The sequence below is a fragment of the Eurosta solidaginis genome, chromosome 4 (assembly GCF_040869045.1).
Source record: "Eurosta solidaginis isolate ZX-2024a chromosome 4, ASM4086904v1, whole genome shotgun sequence".
Taxonomy (NCBI): domain Eukaryota; kingdom Metazoa; phylum Arthropoda; class Insecta; order Diptera; family Tephritidae; genus Eurosta; species Eurosta solidaginis.
Window position 1 is genome coordinate 269,540,595 of NC_090322.1, and position 23,599 is coordinate 269,564,193.

General features: G+C 36.6%; 2 protein-coding genes across 6 annotated transcripts in view; one reads left to right on the forward strand and one right to left on the reverse strand.

Annotated features, from left to right (window-relative positions):
- LOC137251463 (pleckstrin homology-like domain family B member 1) overlaps window positions 1-23,599 on the forward strand; it is a 229,946-nt gene that overhangs the window by 182,365 nt on the left and 23,982 nt on the right. For 4 of the 5 annotated variants that reach the window (XM_067786084.1, XM_067786083.1, XM_067786085.1 and 1 more), the window contains 2 exons: window positions 14,994-15,469; window positions 15,539-15,671. In XM_067786084.1, coding sequence (XP_067642185.1) covers window positions 14,994-15,469; window positions 15,539-15,671 — 609 coding nt within the window. Of the gene's footprint in view, window positions 1-10,774; window positions 10,975-14,993; window positions 15,470-15,538; window positions 15,672-23,599 lie in introns of those variants that run through there. The other variant, XR_010953255.1, reaches the window with a different exon arrangement.
- Window positions 14,965-16,312, reverse strand: LOC137251468 (RING-box protein 1-like). The gene has a single exon (XM_067786100.1). It carries the CDS (start codon window positions 16,188-16,190, stop codon window positions 15,810-15,812), a length of 381 nt encoding a protein of 126 aa, XP_067642201.1. The 5' UTR covers window positions 16,191-16,312; the 3' UTR covers window positions 14,965-15,809.

Consider the following 23,599-nt stretch of genomic DNA (forward strand, 5'->3'; position numbering starts at 1 on the left):
TGCAAATGACGATAATAATAAATAATTATACCTCCGTGGAAATTAATGTCAGGCGTATCTCTAGTTTGTGGTGGATAAAGCGCAAATCCCCACGGTACCAAAAGCTAAGGTATGGATACCATGTGTGATGAAGTCGGAGGATACACTGCGACTTCTGCAGAATCAGAATCCGAACATACCGACACAGGATTGGAAAGTACTTACTGTATCTCGGCCTACCGAGGATGGTCAGTTCTGCATCTTCTAAATAAAAAAGCAGGCGGAGGATATTTTGTACACGCAGCTTGGCAAAATGTCCTTTGGCATTGGCAAAGATTACATGCCACTCAGGAAAAGAAGTCCCGAGGATAAAAACCCTAACACGCTAGAGGTGGGCGAAGTCGAAAAGGACCTCAAAAGCCTAAGGGAAAAAAGAAAGACAATTTTGGTTATCATATAGAAAACAAAATTATTTTATAAGACATCGTATATATTGTGACGAATATTAGCATCCCTAAGCGATACTACCATCACTAAGGCGATACTAAGCAGCCACTCGAATGTACATAAACAAATCAATCATCATCTACACATATACATACAAGGCAACGGAGAGATACTCATAAACACATGTAATCATCAGCCGAAGTAGTACTCACATATACACACGCATATGGCTATGCGAGAGGCTATAAACTACAAATACACACGCATATAGCTGGCAACAAAGCAGGAGATTCTAGAAGGAGAAACGTCTAGACATTTGGAGAAATGTGCGGACAAGGCAACAGAGAGTATAAAAGCAGCGCAAGCTGAGTAGTCAGTAATCAGTTTGATTTAAACTTGCTATCAGTTACGAAGTGAAGTATAATTGTACTACTCCCGAAGTAATCTAATAAAGACCATTTTGCATTACTGAATATTGGAGTTATTTATTCGACAATTTAGCGATTCAAACGTTTGCAGAAGGTATAAAATAAGCGGAGTTTCTCTAAATTCGTTACAATATAAATACATTCTTACTTCTAAGAAGGGCGCGCTAAGGCAATCCAACCGCAGCTCACTTCATTTTGAAGACCACCCCTAAATGTGAAGCTTTTGTTGAGAGCATCTTAAAAATATTGTTTACCGTTGCAAATGCTTCTTACTTACTTAATTGGCGCTTAACCGTCTAAACGGTTATGGCCGTCCAACAAGGCGTGCCAGTCGCTCCTTCGCTCCGCCAACCGGCGCCAATTGGTCACACCAAGGGAGTTTAAATCGTTTTCCACCTGGTCCTTCCAACGGAGTGGGGGCCGCCGTATACCTCTGCTGCCATAGACGGGTTCCGATAGAAACACTTTCTTGGCCGGAGCATCATCTTTCATTCGCATAACATGGCCTAGCCAGCGCAGCCGCTGCGTTTTAATTCACTGGACTATGTTGATGTCTGCGTATAGCTCGTACAGCTCATCATTAAATCTTCTTCGGTACTCGCCATCGCCAATGCGTAGAGGTCCATAAATCTTTCGAAGAACTTTTCTCTCGAACACTCCCAAAGCCGCTTCATCTGCTGTTGTCATGGTCCATGCTTCTGCCCCATATAGCAGGACGGGTACGATAAGTGACTTGTAGAGTATGATTTTTGATCGCCGAGAGAGGATTTTACTTTTCAATTGCCTACCTAGTCCAAAGTAGCATTTATTGGCAAGATTGATTCTTCGCTGGATTTCAGTGCTGATGTTGTTGCTAGTGTTGATGCTGGTTCCCAAATAAACGAAGTCTTTTACTATTTCGAAGTTATGGCTGCCAACAGTAGCGTGGTTGCCAAGGCGCATATGCGCTGACTCTTTGCTCGATGACATCAGATACTTCGTTTTGTCCTCATTCACCATCAAGCCCATCTTTGCCGCTTCTTTTTCCAGTTTGGAGTAAGCAGAACTAACAGCGCGGGCCGATGATATCAATGTCATCAGCATATGCCAGTAATTGCACGCTTTTATAGTATATTTTTCCAGTGCGGTCAAGTTCTGCAGCTAGTATAATTTTCTCCAGCATCAAATTAAAGAAATCACACGATAGGGGGTCACCCTGTCAAATGCCGATGTTGGTTTTTTATACATACCTTTCATGAAAATGATATGGTATATTAACTTTGTCACGAATCGCATAATTGTAAGTCCCTAAAGGAGTATACCGAATTGAACAGTTGATAATCTGGTTGGACTTAGCCATGTCCATCTGTAAAACGTAAATTGGAGCCGATTTTCCAATTAATTTTCAATTTCAATATATTTTATATCACACCACAACGTACCGATAAAGAAAAATGTTTTTAATAAGTACAAACTTAAAAAAAATTGGTACAATATATTTTACCGTTTCAGTTAGAATCTGGTGCTAGAATTATCTCCTCCTGCATCAGGTTGAAAAAAATTCTAAATCCTTTTCTCTCTGGCTGGTAATCAGGTGCGATTTACTTGAAGTTTGGCACAAGGGTATCTCCATGACGAGCTTATTATTTGATAAACATTTGAGATGGGAAGGAGATGCAGAAAATAAGAGGAAATTGAGAGAGGGGAATTAAGCGGGAGTGAAAGAGAGAAAAATCAGGAATCAAGCGTAGAGAGTAGGAAAAAATTTTTTATCAGAAACCACAGCATGACAAATATAACAGTTTACTGTGAAAGTAGATACGTCAGAATGTCTCAATTATATATGTACATATATCTTATACGTAAAGATGAATGATGATTTTAAAAATTGTACCTGTGTAAGTAGGGTTTCTTAATGATTTATAGAAATAAAGATATTGAAATCGACCGGTCAAGTGAAGCGGGCATTCCATATTTGGTATAGAAATTTCATATATGAGAAAATTGAGGTAAGACAGATAGAGGGAGTGTGAGTGGGAGTGGAGTGGTGGCGGTAGTGGGACTAGGAGTGTTAGTGGGAGTAAATATGGGTGTAATGTAGGCAAACCAAACAAAGCGTAGATATGTATATAAATTTGCATACCCGAATCTGAATGCACTAATTGTTATCAAAATTATTTGTGAAATCATTTGCACATTTACCATCACTCAAACCAAATCTATTGTAACAAAGTTCTGACGGCTGTGAGCAATTATTTGTTGCACGATTTGTTTTCTTTTTTAGCTCCTCTCACATTAAGGTAATCTCTGGACAGTGTCCACTAACATTGTAAATTAGAATTTAAATGGACGCTCTCGGCACATGCATGTCTTAACGAATACTCTTAAAAGTCTGATGCGAATATTATTCTCATACCTAATAACGCGCAAATTGTTCGCAAAAAATGTAAAACTTAGTCTTTCCAAAGTTCTCAACGTGAAAAGTAAAAATATAAGCAAAAATATCAAACTGCACAAACATTCAAATAAAATATTCTGAACAGATTATTTAGTATTAACACGTTAAAGTATGTAAATTGTAAAAAATTTTATTGGAAATTGTTAATGCAAAGTGAAAAAAAACAAAATTACTATATATTATGTCTGTGTGGATGAATTATGTGAAACATCGGCATGCAGACTCAAATAAGCGGTATAAGACAGAGTGCTATTATCAAGTGAGTGCGACGAACAAAAACAAACTGATGCATCAGCAGGAGCGTACCTAAAATATTTTGGTAGTCATTTTTTTATGTTCTGACGTAAAAAACCAAAAAAAATGTGTCAGCATAGATAAGAAAATGTTTACTTAAAAAAATTGCAATAGAAAACTTCTATTCTAATTACTCTCGTTCAGAAGATACGAATAATAGAAGAACCTTTGTCTTGAAGGTAATGGAAAAGAGAAGAGACCACGAGATCAGGTCGAACGCTCTCAATAGTTGGCCTCAACATTATTGCCAGAACGCCTTCAGAGTTAGCAGGTCCACAAACACAGCTCTTTATCATCTATCGAACGAAATCCAGAGGGCGTTCGATGTCGAGGCAGCAGTGCTCTGTGCTTTTCTTGACATTTAAGGTGCATTCGACAATACGTCTCACGAAAGCGTAAATATAGCACAGCAGATAGGCAAACATCAGGGGCATATCCAAACATGGAAAGACACCGGGTCATAAAAAGAAAGTTGAAAAAGTCTGCCCCTAAAACTTATGTTGAGAGGTTTTCAGAAATTATTTTTTTTTTGTTTTTCGAAATACAGCCGAAATTGTTGTTTTTATTGTAACTTGGTTATTTGACATCCGATTTATGAAATTGATACGGCATTATTTTGGTCTGGGAAATCTGCATACTTGATTTTAATGTCTTTTCGAGCTATGAACTCGTTTTCAGATGATTAGATTAGCTAATAGGATTTTATCCCCCCTAAATTATCCTTTTTGTTTAACTAGATGAAAGTACTTCCAAATTCATGACATTATTGCTTTTGAACCATTTCTCAATAAACATAGAAGTTATAGCACTTTTAATGCTATATGTATACATATGTATATACTAATTAACCTGACTCGCTGATAAGACTTCAACGAGTGGCGTGTGTATGCATCACGGATGCTATGCATACATAGCCTCTAGGCCCTTCCTCGACCTAACTACGCTACACCTAGCTATACAGCAGTCAACAAAGCGAACCCTCTTGAATATTGCATAGGAGGGCTGGGACAAAGGAAAAGTTATCGTGTCCCAATACAGGGAGGAACTAAGAGATAAGATCCCAATTTCCCGAGAGATGATATCCTCAAGCAGGTGGTCTTTCAGAAAAGATATAAAATATAATTGGGAGACATGATAACATAGGATGCAGCCAGACTAGAAAGCATACAACATCTATAAAAGATAATATTGTACACAGATATCTCGAAAACTACAGAGGGGATTGCAGCAGGTGTCTTTGGACCCAGAGTCAGAATATCAGCGCCTCTGGGTGTATACCCGAGCATATTTCAAGCGGAAGTATACGCCGTAAGTCAGTGTGCTGACCTGAACCGTCAACGCGCTTCTGTCAGTTTGCTTGCAGGAAATTAGGGGACATTTATTGCTAGAAGAGAGGAAGAAGAGAGAACAGCACTGACACAATGCGCCATGTTCAAAACAATCTCAGCTACTGTTAGGAGGTGATAGTACAAATCGCTTTGAGAAATTATAGGTGTTTTCAAAAATAACCTAAGAATTCTAAAAGCTATTCTCACAGCACATTGCAGATTCAACAGACACATTATAAATTGAGAATACAATAGAATAAAACCTGTCGATTCTGTGGTCGTTCCGGCGGAACATATAGGTAGGCCTAAGTTTTTTGGCTCGCCATTGCCAGAGCACTCCCACATTCAAGCCAAGGCAACTGAAGTCGCACCTCAAGGGAACTCATCATGGCGGATTACAGGTGGTCCAAAAAGCTGTAGCCAAGGGTGTATCCCATCATGGAAGAAACGTTGGAATCGTTGTGCAGAGTTAGAGGGAGACCATTGTGAAGGTCGATAGTAAAGTTTTTTGTAAAACTTAATTTTCTTATTTTTTATTGACAAATTCCCTGAACTAAATTGCCACACCTCGTATGTAACTCCTATGTTCGCTCATCAGCCTTTTATTTAGTCACGTCATAATATCTAAAAAAAAAGTTAACAAAAACCCGGCAATACGTGTGAATCATAAAAGACTTGAAAATCTTGGTCATACTTTCAGTATCTTAACGACATCTATTTAGAATTCTAGAGGCTGGCAAAATGCCAAACATCAATATGTACACATATACATACATATATGCGTGACTATGTATAAGCTTACATACATATCTATGTACTATTGCAAAAAATAGTGAGATTTTTTTTGCATCGACACAAATAATACATCGCAAATTGTGTGAAGAGCAAGTGTTCATAGTCTGAAGTTCAGTTTATCAGTACGTCCGGCATTCCTCCAATTTCTATTTAATAAAATACTTAATCTGACAGCCTCTCAAAAATAATAAATGTTTGCTATTTTTGAACAAAATGTTTTAAAAATAAATACATTTGTTGTGCTTATTTTACCATATTTTAATGTTAACTATAAACATATTTACATATACATATGCATTAGAGTGTCTTAAACTGGGTCGAAAAAAAGAATGCCAAAAGCAGCGCCTTAATTTGTTAAGAGGATATCGAAAATTTAAATTTTTCTAAATGCCGCACTATGGGGTAAATGGGAAAAAGTCTCAAAATCAAATTTCTCTGTAACGGCTTAGGCTAGAGTTATCAAACAAAAAAACCTTGATAGGCCAATTCTTTGGCGATATGAGTAGATATGGGAAGGGGGTAAATACCCGGTAAATTGGTAATATATGGTAAAAATGGGTAAATACCCAAATATTTACCCAAAAGAAGGGTAAAAATAATGTTTTGGAAAATATGGGAAACAAACACACAAATTTAATCCAAAATGAACCCGATTTGTTATGTATGGGTGGGTAGTAATCTATTGCGCTATCGTTTGAATTAGTTTTAATCTGTAATCCAGCGTTTTTAATAAATCTTTACCCAATTATGCATACCGGTGCCCAAATTCTAGTTAACCCTACAAAAATTGTAAATCAAACAAGTAAGGAAGGCTAAATTCGGCTGTAACCGAACATTACATACTCAGCTGAGAGCTTTGGAGACAAAATAAGGGAAAATCACCATTTAGGAAAGTGAACCCAGGGTAACCCTGGAATGTGTTTGTATGACATGGGTATGAAATGGAAGGTGTTAAAGAGTATTTTAAAAGGGAGTGGGCCATAGTTCTATAGGTGGACGCCATTTCGGGATATCGCCATAAAGGTGGACCAGGGGTGACTCTAGAATTTGTTTGTACGATATGGGTATCAAATGAAAGATATAAAATTTTTTTTTAAATTTGACTTAAAATTATTATTTTTTTTTAAAGTGGGCGTGTTCGTTATCCGATTTTGCTAATTTTTATTTAGCACACATATAGTAATAGGAGTAACGTTCCTGCCAAACTTCATCATGATATCTTCAACGACTGCCAAATTACAGCTTGCAAAACTTTTAAATTACCTTCTTTTAAAAGTGGTCGGTGCCACGCCCATTGTCCAAAATTTTATCAATTTTCTATTCTGCGTCATAAGATCAACCCACCTACCAAGTTTCATCGCTTTATCCGTTCTTGGTAATGAATTATCGCAGTTTTTCAGTTTTTCGAAATTTTCGATATCGAAAAAGTGGGCGTGGTTATAGTCCGATTTTGTTCATTTTAGGGCTGGGACTATCCGAATATTCGAATATCCGGATATCCGTGGACACGGATAAAATCCGGACGGCATGGATATCCGGTTAATATTCGTTTGTGAAACTATCCGGATATTCGGATTTATCATTATTATTTATTTTATTTATCGGCTGATATTCTGGCGCAGATTCAGAGAGAAAAGCTGCGTTCTTACCCTCTAGAAGATGGAAAAACCGACAGTGGCTCCATATACTCCATGACAGTAATTTAATAATCTACAAACATATTTTGTGAATAATTTTTCGATGTTTTCTTTGCTCAATTCTGATATGCAGATATTCAACTTTTATATACCAGTATGCGGGCATATGGGTATCCGGATTTTCTGTTTACGTACCCGAACAGCGGATATCCGGATTTTCCATTTACGAATCCGGATATCTGGATAGCCGGATTTTTTGCTTAGCTATCCGGTTATTCGTATATCCGGTTTATCCGGATAGTTGAAAAATCCGGATGCAGTTCACAGCCCTAGTTCATTTTAATTAGCGATCTGAGATGAGTGCCCAGGAACGTACATACCAAATTTCATCAAGATACCTTGAAATTTACTCAAGTTATCGCGTTTACGGACGGACAGACGGACGGAAAGATGGACGGGCGGACATGGCTAAATGAATTTCCTTTTTCGCCCAGATCAGTTTGATATATAGAAGTCTATATCTATCTCGATTAGTTTATGCCGTTACAGGGCACCGTTATGTGAACAAAATTAATATACTCTGTGAGCTCTGCTCAGCTGAGAATAAAAAGAATAGAAAATGTAACAATAATGTACAAATGTAATTCATTTTGTATTAAAATGAAAAATTGTCGAAACAAAATATCAATATTTGTTCCAAACTCGCTTTGATGGACATAAATATTTGATAAATGATAATTTTTGCATGCTAGGTTTTAGGTCGTTAAATAAAATGCAAAAATTGAATTTTCTTTTACCCTCCTACGCGTTTCGAGGCTTCCTGATTCCTACATTGCCCACTTATTTTGGATTCGTTTCGGATTCTTAAATTATGAGCGCCGTGAGCATGGTTGAGGGGTAGCTTTGTTTGCGTAAACATGTGTGCCCTATAAACATTCTCGAAGCGCTTACAGTTCTCAAATTAAATATGGGTCCGAAATATGTACATATGTGCAAAGCAGCTCCGGGAAAAAGTCAGAAATTTTTCTGCGACAATTTATTCTAAATAAAAATGTTTCAACTAATACTAAATTCATTTCTATTTTATCCTCACGGGAGTTTTATCACAACAATTTTTCTCCCCTATGTTTTCCGCCTCGGATATGTGTAAAAAATTGTTCCTAAAAGCCCTGAAGTAGTGTCATGAAAGAACTCAAAATAGCAGTATATGAGGCCAATAAGGCTTTGTTTAAACTCAAAACGAAAATTTTTTTATTTCAAATGAAGTATAAATTAAATTGAAGAATTGTAATTCAAGCAGCCTTGATTCAAATGATTTTTAAATATCCAAAAAAAGATACAAAAAGGAATATTCCGGGTATTTTCCTGGTATTTACCCATAAAAGTTGCAAAAAAGGTATTGGGAACTTGAACTCGATGTGGTTCTCTAATTAGACTCAAATGGAAGCGGGAGGCGGGAAAGAAAATATTTAACACTGTCCGGAGATATTTTCAGTTGAAATTGACAATTTTCATGTGGCTGTTGTAATTTTGTTGTAGACAGAGAAAAAATGTATGTACCATATCGTTAGCTTAATGTGAAAATGTGCTAAGTCACTTTTTTTGAAAAATTGTATTTTAATGCAGTTTTAAAACTGAATTCAAAATACATCGATCACAAAAAAAAAAATATTTAAATTTTTCATTTTTACGTGCTGTGGGCAATGATGTGTAAATGTGCTAAGTCGTCAGCTGTTAAAAAAAATGTGCTAAGTCAACCTGTCAATAATATCAATCTGAATTACTAGTCATTTCTTTGTGCGCGCATTTTATTTATTTATTTAATTCATTCAGTCTAAAAGTACCAACTTTGTTGTTGTTGTTGTTGTATTAACGATAAAGATACTTTCCGAAGGCTTTGGGGAGTGTTACCGATATTGATGGCTCTTTGCCTGATATAGATCCGGTACGTTCCGGGAACAAAGCACTAGTAAGGTACTACTAGCTCGACCACCTCGGGAACGATTTATATGACCACATTAAACCTTCTAGGCCGTGCCGCCCTCCCCACCCCCTAGTTCCATGAGGAACTTGGGGTCGCCAGATCAGCGGCTGTCAATGAAACAGGATGCGCCACGGTTAGGTGAGTTGACAATTGGTTTGGAGAAGCTATATATTGTGCTGGCAAGCCCTTGAAAGGGTTGCAAGCACAACCCCTTGAAATTGGATTTACCCAATTGAGACATGCCTTTGGTGTATGATAAATGCTTTATGCTGACTATAATCTACTTCAATTCTTACATGTCGATAACTACATGCTTTCTTACAGACTAGTTAAAAATAGAAAACATTTCAAGCTTAAACTTATATAAGCTGTTATTAAAATTAATAACACTACTGAATCGATTTGCTAGATGTATAGTCATTCATAGCATAATTCGTTTTATGAGTTATTTCGATAAATAATCTATAGGAGTTAGATTCATGGAAAGGATTCCATATTATTGAGCAATATTCAATACCACTTCTGACCAAGGATATACAAAGTGCATTCAACGTCATATGGTCCTTAACGTCACTGGTGTTACGTCTACTGAACCCAGCCATATCAACAAATTTTGAAACAACGAAATCAATGTGACTAGAAAAAGAGAGTTTGGAGTCAAAAATTACACCAAGTCTTTACTCTCTTGACAACGGTTAAGAGATTTAGTTTGTAGATAAAGTATGTGGGAGTTGTCTCTATGGAATAAGACACAACACAGCATTTGTTTGAATTTAAAAATAAGTTATTGTCTGCGCACCATCGTGCTAAAGAGTCCAGATCAGCACCGTTAAAAATAAAATAAATAAATAAATGTAAGGCGCGATAACCTCCGAAGAGATTTTATGCCGAGCTTCTCTTCCAATTTACGTCGTGCTCCTTTTTTTTAATTTTACCTACAAATTGGCGGGACGGGACCTACTTGTTTAATGCCGACTCCGAACGGCATCTGCGAGGCAGATGAGTTTTCACTGAGAGCTCTTCATGGCAGAAATACACTCGGAGTGCTTACCAAACACTGCCGAGGGGCGACCCCGCTTAGAAAAAATTTCTTCTAATTGAAAAACCTTATTTCTAAAATTTTGATGTTGCTTTGCCCGGGGTGTGAACCCAGGGCATTCGGTGTGGTAGGCGGAGCACGATACCATCACACCACGGTGGCCGCAAATAGTTAGAAATAGTTTGACAAATAAATAGTATTTTTTGTGAAATATATAGTTTTAGTGCATGGTGGAATCACCAGGTGAAGTAAATAAAAAAAGACAGAAGATGTACGCTATCTGAAACGGTAGTGATGTATTTTCAACGGTCAGAAGAGGGTAAAATTCTTACCCGCTTTGAAAAAATAGGAGTAGAAAAATAAATACCTTTGCTACGAAAGCCATTACAGAAACTGTTTTTTTCAGCATATCAGTGCTACCTAACGCTAATGCAGACACGATACACAGGACCAGTGCGAGTTTACATTACTTTTGACATCGAATAAAAATAAAAAAATAAAAACAGTGATGAGCGGTAAAATTCAATGAATGCGTCTAAAGTAAACTGACCTCAACTTCAACTGCAGCTGAAACGTTCATCGAAAAACCGGACATAATAGGGAGAGGTATTATCCATTATTTAGTTGAACTGTAGTAACTTTGCGCACTTAAATGGTCTTCGGGTTTGATGAAAAGTTGTACAGTCCGACTTGGAAGTGATCATAATACTTTTAAATGTGTTTCCATCGCTAAAAATGCATTGATATTGCCAACTTGCCCTGTTGGTTTGTCGTTGAGAGTCGGAAATAAAACACTACATATGTTTATACAAACTTGACCAGAAGATCCCCCAAAAACTCCTGACAGTTGACTTCATGATGTATTACTAATATTACAAGTTATTAGTTACTAAAATATGTCAGGGGATTACTAGCCCCGCGGCAGTCGGTCTAGAACCAGAAGATGCTGGTCCGATCGAGCCGGATTCATATATTCTATATTACAATCCATAACTGTAACATTCCTCTTATCTCACTTACTTACTTACTTAATTGGCGCTTAACCGTTTAAACGGTTATGACCGTCCAACAAGGCGCGCTAGTCGCTTCTTCTCTCTGCCAACCGGCGCCGGTTGGTCCTCTAACTTAGTGGGTTGATTTTTAGGGCAAAGCAACAACAGTGAGTTAAAATTTGTTGTGACTGTATTTAGAATTCCAGTGTTTTAGCGAAGTTTTAACATAAATAAGGTATAATACGACAGTTTTGGTGTTCTTGTTGTATGAAACACAAAAACATTCCTCGAAAGCCTTCAGTAGCGCTGAACAGGCTAAAACACTTAGTTGGATATGACGTAAATACAAGTTCTTTGTTTTAACATTTAATTTTTTGGAACCAATTCAATATACGCATATAGGCGTAATATTTTAGCACGGCATTACTTATCTATGGATGCCAACACCAAAGATAACCAAATAATGAATCTCTGTAATTAAATCCAGTAAAGTTCCATGGATATTCACCTACTAGTTTATGTGAAAAAAAGTACTAAAAGTGGATTATTTTACTCATGAAAAATGCAAAGAAAAACATTTTTTCGGGGACAACATTGGTGAAAATTTTTCAGATAGCCGAATGACAGAACAAAGAAGAATTTAGAGCGAGACAATTGACGGCTTACTTCACCTGGTTATTCCACCATGGTTTTAGTGTTATATTTCAATCATTAAAGGGGAGGAGTGATGGGGAAACATATTGAGAAAAAATTTGTTTTGAGTGAGGAAATTGTGCTGTCATAAAATAGCTGCTGGGTTAGCATACATGATATTTATTTATCTTTTTCAAAGCTTCTACACTCAAAAGTATTGCAACTAAGGTATCCTCATTCACAGTTTTGAAGAAAAAAAGTTATTTCAAAAATTAATCAGTTTTTTTTCGTCTCCTGTAAAATTCGTAAAAAGTGACTTAGCACATTAAGCTAACGATATATGTAATACTCCTATATTGCTATAAAAAGCTAGGTACATTCCGAAACATCAGAGTGCCGATATATTGCTGTTTAAACGTTAGGCTATCTTGTTTTGATTTCGAATTCAAAACACATTGCGAGCATTTTCTATTAGCAATATAGGAGTATTACATATATGGTATGTACAAAAGGATTTCGATATTTAATGTAGGATATCAACTGAAAAAATGTGCTGATATTCATTTGAAAATTATACATTTCTCAAAATCTCTCGAAGGTTGGGAAATAGTTTGAGAATGACGTCGGATATCAACTTGAGAACTTTCAGGTTTACGAATAATAGGAGAATGATGTTGGATATCAGTTCCGGAACTAGGCATATATTTGTCTAAAGCTGAAGAAAGATTTTTTCCATGTTTATTGGGTAAACAAAATCCAGCTGTCGTCGTGTCTACAAATTATCTAAATCATAAAAAACCAATGTTGCTGTACAAAAATGCCCACCCGAAAGGCGGCCTTTGACTGAAAAAACTGTTCTGTAGCTTAACTGGAATTTAATTTTGACTAGAGTTAAAGCAAACTTAGTTTAAGCTTAGTTTAACCAACTGCTGAAAACCCGAGTTGGTCTAACACATTAAAATTAAATAACCGTCCGACATAGACAAAAACGAGAAGTAGAAAACATGTATCAGGTAGCATTATTGGTCTTATTCCCAACGTGTTTTAGCATCGGCATAGCTATTCCGTCTGGCCTATTGATTTAGAAGGCTTGATCTTCTTAATGGGCTCATTAAACTGCAGAAGTAACGGCGAGGTATTCTGTGATCATGTTTGTGTTTATGTGTCCGTTGATTTGTACGTCATGTAGCCTTGTTATCTGAAGTATGCATTGATAATTGGCGGCAGAAAGCGATCGCGAATAACCCGACAAAACTCTAGTCAATGCACTAGAATTTTTACTACTACTTTGGCCTTTGAATGCAGGGATATTACCAGCTTGAGTATCAGCAACAATCCATCAATTAAGTAGCACTTTAGCAATACTGATGTTAATACTTGGCCACTCGAGCACACCCAGTTGTCCCTTCCAGGAACGTTCCTTTTTATTTTAACTATGTAACTTAAGTCAATAATAAATATTTGGTATGTACATCATAAAGGTCACCTAGATGAATGTCTTAATTGTGGAAAAACTAGCGGTGCCACCCCTTCCTCCTTCTCCACTCCCTTAAATTTTATAAATCTGCACACCTCTGAGTCTATTTTACCTAGACCAATGATTTGATGATTTGATTTCTAAGCTGATATTGTTTCGCTGTTAATGCTGGTTACCTGAGAGACGAAGTCCTTCACAGTCTCGAATTTATATCGGTCAGCAGTGACGTGGCCGCCAAAGCGTTCGTGCGACCATTTTTGAGTGACAGCAAGTACTTCGTGTTGACCTCAGTTACCACAATACCCACTTTTTTGGTATCTTTATCCTATATAGAAAAGCCAGAACTCACAGCGCGTTTGTTAACGCCAATCATGTCAAAATCATCAGCATGTGCCAGCAATTGTACGCTCTAATAATAGGTTGTGCCATTAAGGTTTAGTCCTGATTCTAGAATTATCTGCTCTAGTATTAGGTATAGAGAAATCTCACGAAAGGGAATGGCCTTTTCTGAAGCTTCGTTTGGTTACGAATGACTCGGAGAGGTCAGCATTTAGCAGAGCCTTATTAACTTTGCAGAGAACTTAAATTTAGACATAGGATCATACAAGCAACTTCCTTTCGCGCTGTCACAGGTTTCCTTAAAGCCGGATAAATTCGCAAATATTTCATAACTATTTTGAGACTTCCTCCGAGGCATTTCGAGACTAGCTCCGAAAAAAATATGGATTATTTTCGTTATCTCTATCTCCAACATTTCGTTAATTGTTACGTGGCTCGGAACAAATTTCACAGATGAACGTACGATTACAAGCTCTCAAGTTGAGGGAAACACCAGGGAAGGATTGAAAAACGTCTGTAAGCCTGGATTTTTATTGTAATTGTTTCAAATAAAGAAAAATGTTTCCCGAAAGTTCCGATCGAATATTCACAATATTATAAATGAGTAAATTTTTTCTTTTTTCCAATTAAGAATTGTATTTGCCAATGTTAAAAGAACCTGATTTTTATGTAGTATGAAGTGTGAGGTAGAATTATCCCTTATAATGCTGATGGTTATGTAACTGACAGTAAACCCTATTACACAAATATTGATTGTTGGTTTATAATATTCTTTGTTTTATTTGCCACGGCGGCCACCGTGGTGCGATGGTAGCGTGCTCCGCCTATCACACCGTATGCCCTGGGTTCAACTCCCGGGCAAAGCAACATCAAAATTTTAGAAATAAGATTTTTCAATTAGAAGAAAATTTTTCTAAGCGGGGTCGCCCCTCGGCAGTGTCTGGCAAGCGCTCCGATTGTATTTCTGCCATGAAAAGCTCTCAGTGAAAACTCATCTGCCTTGCAGATGCCGTTCGGAGTCGGCATAAAACATGTAGGTCCCGTCCGGCCAATTTGTAGGGAAAAATCAAGAGGAGCACGACGCAAATTGGAAGAGAAGCTCGGCCTTAGATCTCTTCGGAGGTTATCGCGCCTTACATTTATTTTAAGCGCCAATTAAGTAAGTAAGTAAGTTTTATTTGCAGCAACGTCACTCGCAGCCTGAATTCGTGGACACACAAATACACCATTCAAAATCCAGTTCTCGTCCATTATCTGAAGCCAACTCAGAATTAAGTTGCGACTTATTGGGCAGCGAATATAAAGGCACCTGCAAATCAAATTTTGAATTATCCACTGCAACGCCACCAAGTACAAAAACAGTAACAAGCAATACATGTTTTACATCCGAAACTGTTATCGGTCATAGTAGCGGTGGTGGTGGTGATGAAGCGGGATACAAACGTGCCAGCATCAATTCGAATGAGACATCCGGTGGCAGTGCCGGTGGTGGTAGCGCATATGGCGAACGAAAACGTGCCTTACCCAAACATCAACGTCCCTTAACACGTTACCTGCCAATTTTCTCACCAGATCTTAATCTACGTCATCATATTGAATCGGCTGGACATCAAATTACGCTATGCCCACATGTTTTTGTTGATGCATTTAGCTGTCGAGGGTGAGTGATTCTCATTTTAACTGTGAAGTAGTCTTGTACCTTATTTTGATTTTTTGTGAATATTTGCAGTTATTTGCACAAATTGGGTGCAACTTTTCATGGTTGGGCGCGTCGATGGTTCGTATTAGATCGGCAACGCAGTGCGTTTATCTATTATGCCGACAAATCGGAGCGGAAACCCAGAGGAGGTGCCTACTTTTCGGTAAGTTTTGTAAAAATACATTGTTTTTCGAATTTTCTATTAACGCATTTTTGAGTAAATTTGCTTACAAAATATATGTACGTACATACATGAAAATTTGCAAGGCGAAAGCAAATAATTATGTTTGATACAAAGCTATTAACGGCCATATTTTTGATAGTCCCACTCCTTGTTGTCTAATGGACATACTTGGCGTGTTTTAAGCCAACGAGAAATGCAATGAAAGTGAAATGCGTGATTGCATGCACCCCATGCAACCGTACATTCTTCTTTAGTGCCAGAGCAAAGCGGGTTTGCTTGACATTCAATGCAAAGATCCATTATTTGGTTGCGACAAATAGCACAATTATCAACGGCTACATCCCAGGACCAGAGCGCTTGCGCCTGCCACTTTTTAACAACGAAACGTTTTGTTTGTGCTGGGTTTGTGCTGCTAGTTGGTGCTTCATCAGATAATTCTTCAATATCTTGAAACTCTTCGGCATCAGTGTCATCCACTTCCATTTGATTGGTTGACATATCGGTTTAAATAGCGCGCGTTTGTCTGTGCTAGCGTTTTTTAACGATATATTGAAATAAATAAAATATTATAACTGAATTCACTTAAAACTTGTATTTCAATGCGCACGGTTTGAATTTGATATTTGTATGAAAACTTGTACAATTTATTTTATTTTGTATTATTGACAATTCTCAAATATTTTGTATCTAGCTCATGGTTCAACTATATACAGGTTGGCTCATCTGTAAAGCAACAAAATATGTCTGTTCATATTGTCAAAATCTGTGTATTGGTGTTGGTGCGAATGGTATGGAATGGAAACATAAAACTTAGCAGTTTTTGTATGTGTAAGTAAAATGTTGCCAATGTGTTGGTTTCATTTTGAGTTTGCCATCTCCTTTTGACAATCCCTTCGACCATGCAATGACATAAATAAAATCAGCTGATGAGATGAGCCAACCTGTACATAATTGAACCATGATCTAGCTGCAAGCTTTTTTCCATGGCTCAATTAATTGAAACATGCTCTTTTCGGAGACATACTAAGGCTGACACTACATTCGGGAAGGTCATGATGCAATAAAACGGACAGGTGAAGTCAGTAGTAAAACAACAAAAATTTGACGACCCTCATAATCCGCCCATGAATTTCAAGATAGTAGGCAAGGAAAATTTTTGAAACTAATTAGCAGAGCTGTAAAACTGTGCAATCAAATTTAAATCATTTATTTAAGAATGCTTTCTCTTCATTCATTCATTCATTCCTTGCTAAGGAATGTGGCTTAAAAGTCAACCCATTCTTCATTCAGTAGTGGAAAAAAAGAATGCACTCCTTAACTCATTCGAACAAAGAATGCAGTAATTGAATGAAACACAAACATTTTTCAACACAGAATAAGCATTCAAATGAATGCAGCCTTTATTGAGTGTGCACACACTTTTCTAGTACCAATCAATTATGTTAGTTATTTAGTTATTTATTTATTACGGCTTAAAGCCTAATTCAAGATACAAATATTACTATTCTATCTTATAGGTAGAGTTTTACAAAATTCATATCATTTTGCCTCAAAAACTAAGATTATTGCTCCAATTACGGTATACAACTCAACTTAGTGGAGTTGTAATTAAAACAACTCAACTTTAAGACAACTCCACTCCTGTTTGGTATTACGAATTACAACTTATTTCAGTTGAAGTTGAATTGAGTTGCCAACTTCAGAAAGTGATGATTTTGTTTTTTTTTTTTTCTTGGACGTTGTGGCAGCGCACTGCCCTCAAGTGGCCCGATGAAACCAGGCTAATCCTGTTTTTTTTTTTATGTATCCTAATTCTTATTTATGTGTTATTTATAATTTTTTTGTTACCGAGTCTTTGAGAGGCAGTGGCTTCTTAAGCGCCGAGATCTAAAACCGCTCAACTACAGAGAAACTCATCAGCTGAGAAATATAGATTCACAAAATACAATAGACTAAAAGTAAGTATAATTTTTTAATTATTAAGAGAAGATAGAACCGTCTTTTTTATGGCAAAGAGCGAGTCCGAAACATCAATTATTCTCGAGTGAGAGTTATAATCTTCACACAAACATAGAAAAGGTTCGTGTAGTTGGAAATTTCTTCTGCATTGTTTAAGAATTATACGTTTATAATGCCTTGAAACTCTGCATGGAACATTCAAGTTTACTTCGTTCAAAAGAAATGGGCTTGAAATCGATCCATTTAAAAGTCTAGCCATAAATAGTACACCTAGCATTTCTCTACGACTTGCAAGTGTAGGAAGATTTATTAGTTTTAATCGATTAGTGTAAGGAGGAAGATTATACGGAGAGTCCCATTGAAGATTTCTCAAGGCGAAAAGTAAAAACTGTTTTTGAATTGATTCTAGTCTATCCACATGAACTTGATAACGCGGATTCCAAATTATCGGCCTCACCAATGATGTAAAAAGGGTTTTTGTAACGTAAGGATCACTAAACTCTTTTGCCCATCTTTTCACAAATGCTAAAACTCCTCTCCCTTTATTGACTGTGGCATTAATATGAGGGTTGAAACTAAGTTTGCAATTCATTGTAACTTCCAAATCGACAAAAACATCAACGCTTTCCAGAGTTTGGCCATTAATTGTGTAGGAAGCTGGCTGTATGTTCCCACGTGAAAAACACATGGATTTACATTTTTCTATGTTGAGAGGCATAAAATTCGCATTACACCAAGTAACTAAACGATTTAAATCCGCCTGGAGTACAGAACGTTCTTCAACCGACGCGTATGACTGAAAAAGTTTTACGTCGTCGGCATACGTTAAAATTTTAGAATATTTTATAGTTGTGGAAACATCGTTTATAAAGATCAAAAACAAAATAGGACCGAGATGGCTGCCCTGCGGCACACCGGAAGGAACATCGATGACATTCGAACAAATGTTTTTAAAAATGACTCTTTGAGTTCTACCGCAAAGATAGGAGGAGATCCAGCGAGTTAGGCCAGGTTGAAAACCAAGCAATTCGAGTTTATAAACAAGTAATGAGTGGCGTACTTTGTCGAATGCTTTGCTGAAATCAGTGTATCGGTATGATGATTGTTTCTAAACCCATTAAAGACGTGAGTTGTAAATTCAAGCAAATTGGTTGTGTTTGATTTGGCTCTACAAAAGCCATGCTAAGAACTAACTATCAATGTAGAAATCGAAAATGTAAGGTGATTAGTAACGATTGCTTCGAAAAGCTTAGGGATAGCGGAGAGCTTTGCTATTCCACGTTAGTTTTCAATAGACGACTTGCTTCCTTTTTTATGGCGTGGGATAAGAAAAGATTCCTTCCAAGCCGTCGGGAAAATGCAATTTTTTAAAGAGAGGTTAAACAGATCAGTAAGGGGCTGGTAAATGTATTCCGCATATTTTTTAAGAAAACATGTTGGGATCAAATCGGGACCGTATTTGAAGGATTCTTTTAGGATCTTTAGATGTAGTAGAACATCTTCAGGCAGCAAATGTGGGGCATATATTGAGTTACTAGAATGGAGCTCATACGGATAATTTGTAGGTGATGAATCAACCACAGCAGAGTAATTAGAGTGAAAAAATTGAGCGAAGAAGTTTGCAATCTCTTGATCGTCGCTGGAAATGCTATTTCTAAACTTCATGGCAGAAGGAAACCCGTTAGTTCTGCGTTTAGAATTTACGAAATCATAAAAAGACTTCGGGTGGCAAATAATGTTTCTTTTAATTTTACATATGTAAGCATTATAACACTTTTTATTAAGTTCAAAATACTTATGACGGAAAATAGCGTACTGTGCATAATGAGAATGTAAACCGGTTCTCTTATATAATTTGAATAAACTTGATTTCTTATTTTTTAAAGCTTTTATATCTTTAGTAAACCAAGCTTGCACTGGTTCAATGTACGAGCATGTGCGTTTGGGCACATGTTTTTCAAATAAAGTATAATGGTTTTATTAAAATGTAAAACATTTTCATTTCCATCTTCTTTATATCGAGGCCACGTTATCTCAGAAAGCTCTTTATTTAAATTGATGAAATTAGTTTTGGAAAAATCAAAGCATCTGGTAGAGACACGTGATTTGTTAGTGCAGCCGACTTCGTTGCTTATGATTTCGTAAGTTATCTCAAGAGAAGGATGGTAAACGTCTTCTGGCAAAACAAGAGGTTCACACCGATTTATAGAGAATTTAGATATGTCAACAAATGCTAAGTCTAAGAAATGGAAAATTCTTATTCGGAAAGAAGTTGATCTGATTAAGGCAAAGATCAGTAATTCCATCCAAAAAGTCATTGTTATGCATATTGGATGATACGGGGACAATATTGTGATCAACCGTATTCCAAGATATATGTGGCAGGTTAAAGTCGCCTAAAACAATCATTGAGTCCGTGGGCTTTATCATCGAGTTGACTGATTGTAACAGTGAAATATGGTGCATATACACTGATAGATCAGAAGACGGTGGAATATAGCAAACGGCTAAGTAAATATGACCCCGGCCTAGTAAGATTCGGATGCATTTAAACTCGATGGAATAAACTTCGGCTAAATTAACATCTTCAGATGGAATTGAAGAATGTACAGCTAGCAAGACACCACCTCCGGTCCTATTTAAGCGATCAATTCTATAGGTCTGATACTCACCGCAAAAAATTTCGGAATTTAAAACATTGGGTTTCGGCCATGTTTCGGTAAAAGCAATAATATTATAGTTACAGTGAATGGTTTTCAAATATAAGTCAGTTAATTTAGTATTTAAGCCTCTAACGTTTTGATAGTAAATGCTTAAGCAAGATGTTAAATTAAGTTTTTTGGATCGGAAGTTTGAGGAGGAATTTTTGCTACATTTTGAGTAATCTCAATAGTCTTATGCACAAATTCGCGAACAAAAGCCCCTGGCGGCCAAAATGCGCTGTCCAAAAGTTTATCAAAATCTTTTAAGTAAACATCAATTCTAAATGAAGAAATGTTTCTTTCGTAATTAAATTTAAATTTTCTTAAAGTCATGCCGTCAGCCTTAATTTTCGAAGTGACATAAGACTTGATATCCTCAGCGGAAGTGTCTTTGTCAAAGCGAGATACAAAAATCGATTTTTTGAGCGGGACTACAACCAGCTTCTTAGCCGGTGCTTCTGAATAAGAAATCACAGATTGAGAAGTTACAGTTTCAGAAGTTACAGTTTGAGACTCCAAGGTTTTTTCCGCGGCCTTAGAAGTGGATGGAACCACAGCTTGCGGATTAGGGGAAGCCAAGTCTATGAGCTCCACTTGCGGAAGATTAATGTACTGAGCAGGATTGAGATTCAAAGCGTTAGGTGAGTCTTCAGAGTGTTTTTGTTTATTATCGCGGTTGTCTTTTTTTCTATTTAAACAATCCGGTAACTCATCCAAACACTTGAAGGATTTGAACAAGCTATTGTATTGATTGAACTTTTCCGTGATTATGGAAAACTCTTTAGCAATTTCAGAAAACGCATTTCGTGTTTGTCTAAACAGTTTAAATAGGTCAACCTCAGTTGATCTGCATTTAATGCATGACCAACGTACTCCTCCCCATCATTGACAGTGTCAACAACTCTAGTCGTCAGTCCCGCGCACTTTCCATGGGCGAGCCCATCGCAAAGCCAGCAAGAGACAAAACGTTCGGATTCGCTTTTTACCTCACAGTTTTTGAAAATGCAAGTAATTTTTTATAGAAAGGTGAAAATAGACTAGTATAAGAATATAGAAATGGTAAAGATATGTTTGTAAATTACAAAGAAAAAACAGTTGAAATAGCACTGAGAATGAGAAAGGTTATATATAAAGCAGACAGACAGATAAATGAACAGCTGATCAATTTGTGGCGGAAATTTAAGCATTTGCAAAAGTGATTTTGTTATTAAAAGCAAAACGGATATTATATGAAATATCGTTTATAATGGCGAAAATGTTGGTGATTGACATGTCGCGAATACGGAAAACATTCGCGTGATCATTCCAATCCCTTGGAACTAACATGCACCAAGTAAGAAAATGTTTAAGTGACAAATGATGAGCTTTTTCTGAAGTTATTTTGCAGATTTGAAAGGAAGCATTTTGCTCATTACTAAACAAAATTAAGGACCTTTTCCGCATACGCGTTGGTATTTTAAAATTATGCGCCACACTCCGATTCCTTGCTGACGGTAGCTATCAAATATGCTGTGGAAATGATTTTGGTGTTGGACTGGTTTTAGATATTATTGAGGAGCATATTTGTGCGAAGTGGATTAAAACAGCAAAAATTGTATTTACTCGAAAACAGGATTCCCAGGAGTAGTGATTAGTTTCAATGGGACTCACGTTCGCATAATTTCACCTATTTTGGCTGCATCCGAACTTCGGCCAGCCCCGTCCAACTTCGGAATGGCGCTCCATAAAGTAAAAATTTATTCAATGTAATCCTTCGTTTAAGCTTTGTTTTTTTGTATAAATGTGTACAAAATTGTTGATTATTGTTTGATTAAAAAAGGTTTAACTACCCGCTTTTTTTTTTTTGGTAGCGTTTTATGAGCCCGTGCACCATCTAACTCTTATCAAAGGTGGTATCAAAAGACGCGTTTCGATCTCCGTTTTTAGAATTCGAAAGCGGAAATTAAAAATTTTATTTCTGTCGAAAAATATTTACAAAAACCGACAAAATGACTCGGGAGTGTCCGAAATATGAAGCCTGTTCCACAGTTTTTTTTTTTGCACAGATCATCTTTCTGCTTTGGCCGCGATTTGTAAATATAACCATGGGTGGGTCCAACGCCTTTCTGCATTAGTGTGTACAAAAAATCTGGCTAAGTACAACAACCACATGAAATTAGATTTTATTAGAAATTGATTTTTAAATTTTTGTTTTCGAATTCTTAAATCGGAGGTCGAAACGTGTCTTTTGATACCAACTTTGAAAATTTTTGTTAAAAATTAGGTGGTGAACCGTCTTGTAAAACGTTACATTTTATCAAAAAAACTGCAAAATTGTATGAGACAACTGCTAGTGATCAGTTGTAAGATTTTGACGTCTTTGACAACTACATCAACACAAGGTTGTAAACGGTAATGCCACAAAATGTTGTTAGACTAGACAACCCAACCGACAAATTTTTGACAGGTTGAGTTGTAATTTGTAATACCAAATTGCGAAATTTCAACCCAACCAGAGTTGAGTTGTAAACGGTAATAGGGGCATATGAAAAATGTCGTACATGCACAAAACCCGTTCAAATATCACATGATTGCATTTAATTAAAGCCACTTCAAAATATCAACACAAAAATTTAATTACTGTCCGTGATGGCCAGTTTTTTCCATATTTAAATGACAATAAAGTACGAAGAAGTTAACTGGAAAAGTTTTCATATTGAAATTTTCCTAAAAATTTAATAAAAAAAGCAAATTACAAATAGTTCAACATCTCTGTTCCGAAAATTGTCATCATTCTAAATAAGTGTTACCAATGTGCCATAAAAAAGGCTTGCATTAAAGAGTACTAGCCTACATTTGCACGTCCGCAATTGGTGATTAAACAATTGAAGAAAAGGCAATACATTATAAAAGCTCTTAAGTTCCTCCATATATTCTTCCTAGCGGTATATGGTCAAATGCTGTATCTATACTGGTTTGTGAGTTTGCAAATTGCAATAGCAATATCCTATTTTCTAAGAAAAATATTCTTCTAAACACAATAGTTTGTAATTAGTCATTTAAAGAGGGCTCTATAGGTAGTTGTAGCTTTTTTGATAGTAAGGAAATTAACTTTGAATACAAATCTACTCAAGTAAGATAGAATTCAACCAAAACAATTTCAATCTTTTACCAATGCCGTGCTAATAGCCAAAGAGAATATTTTCAACCACTCGGGTCCTATATCTATATTCCGTCAAACACTGTTAAAATATCAGCTGTAAAAAA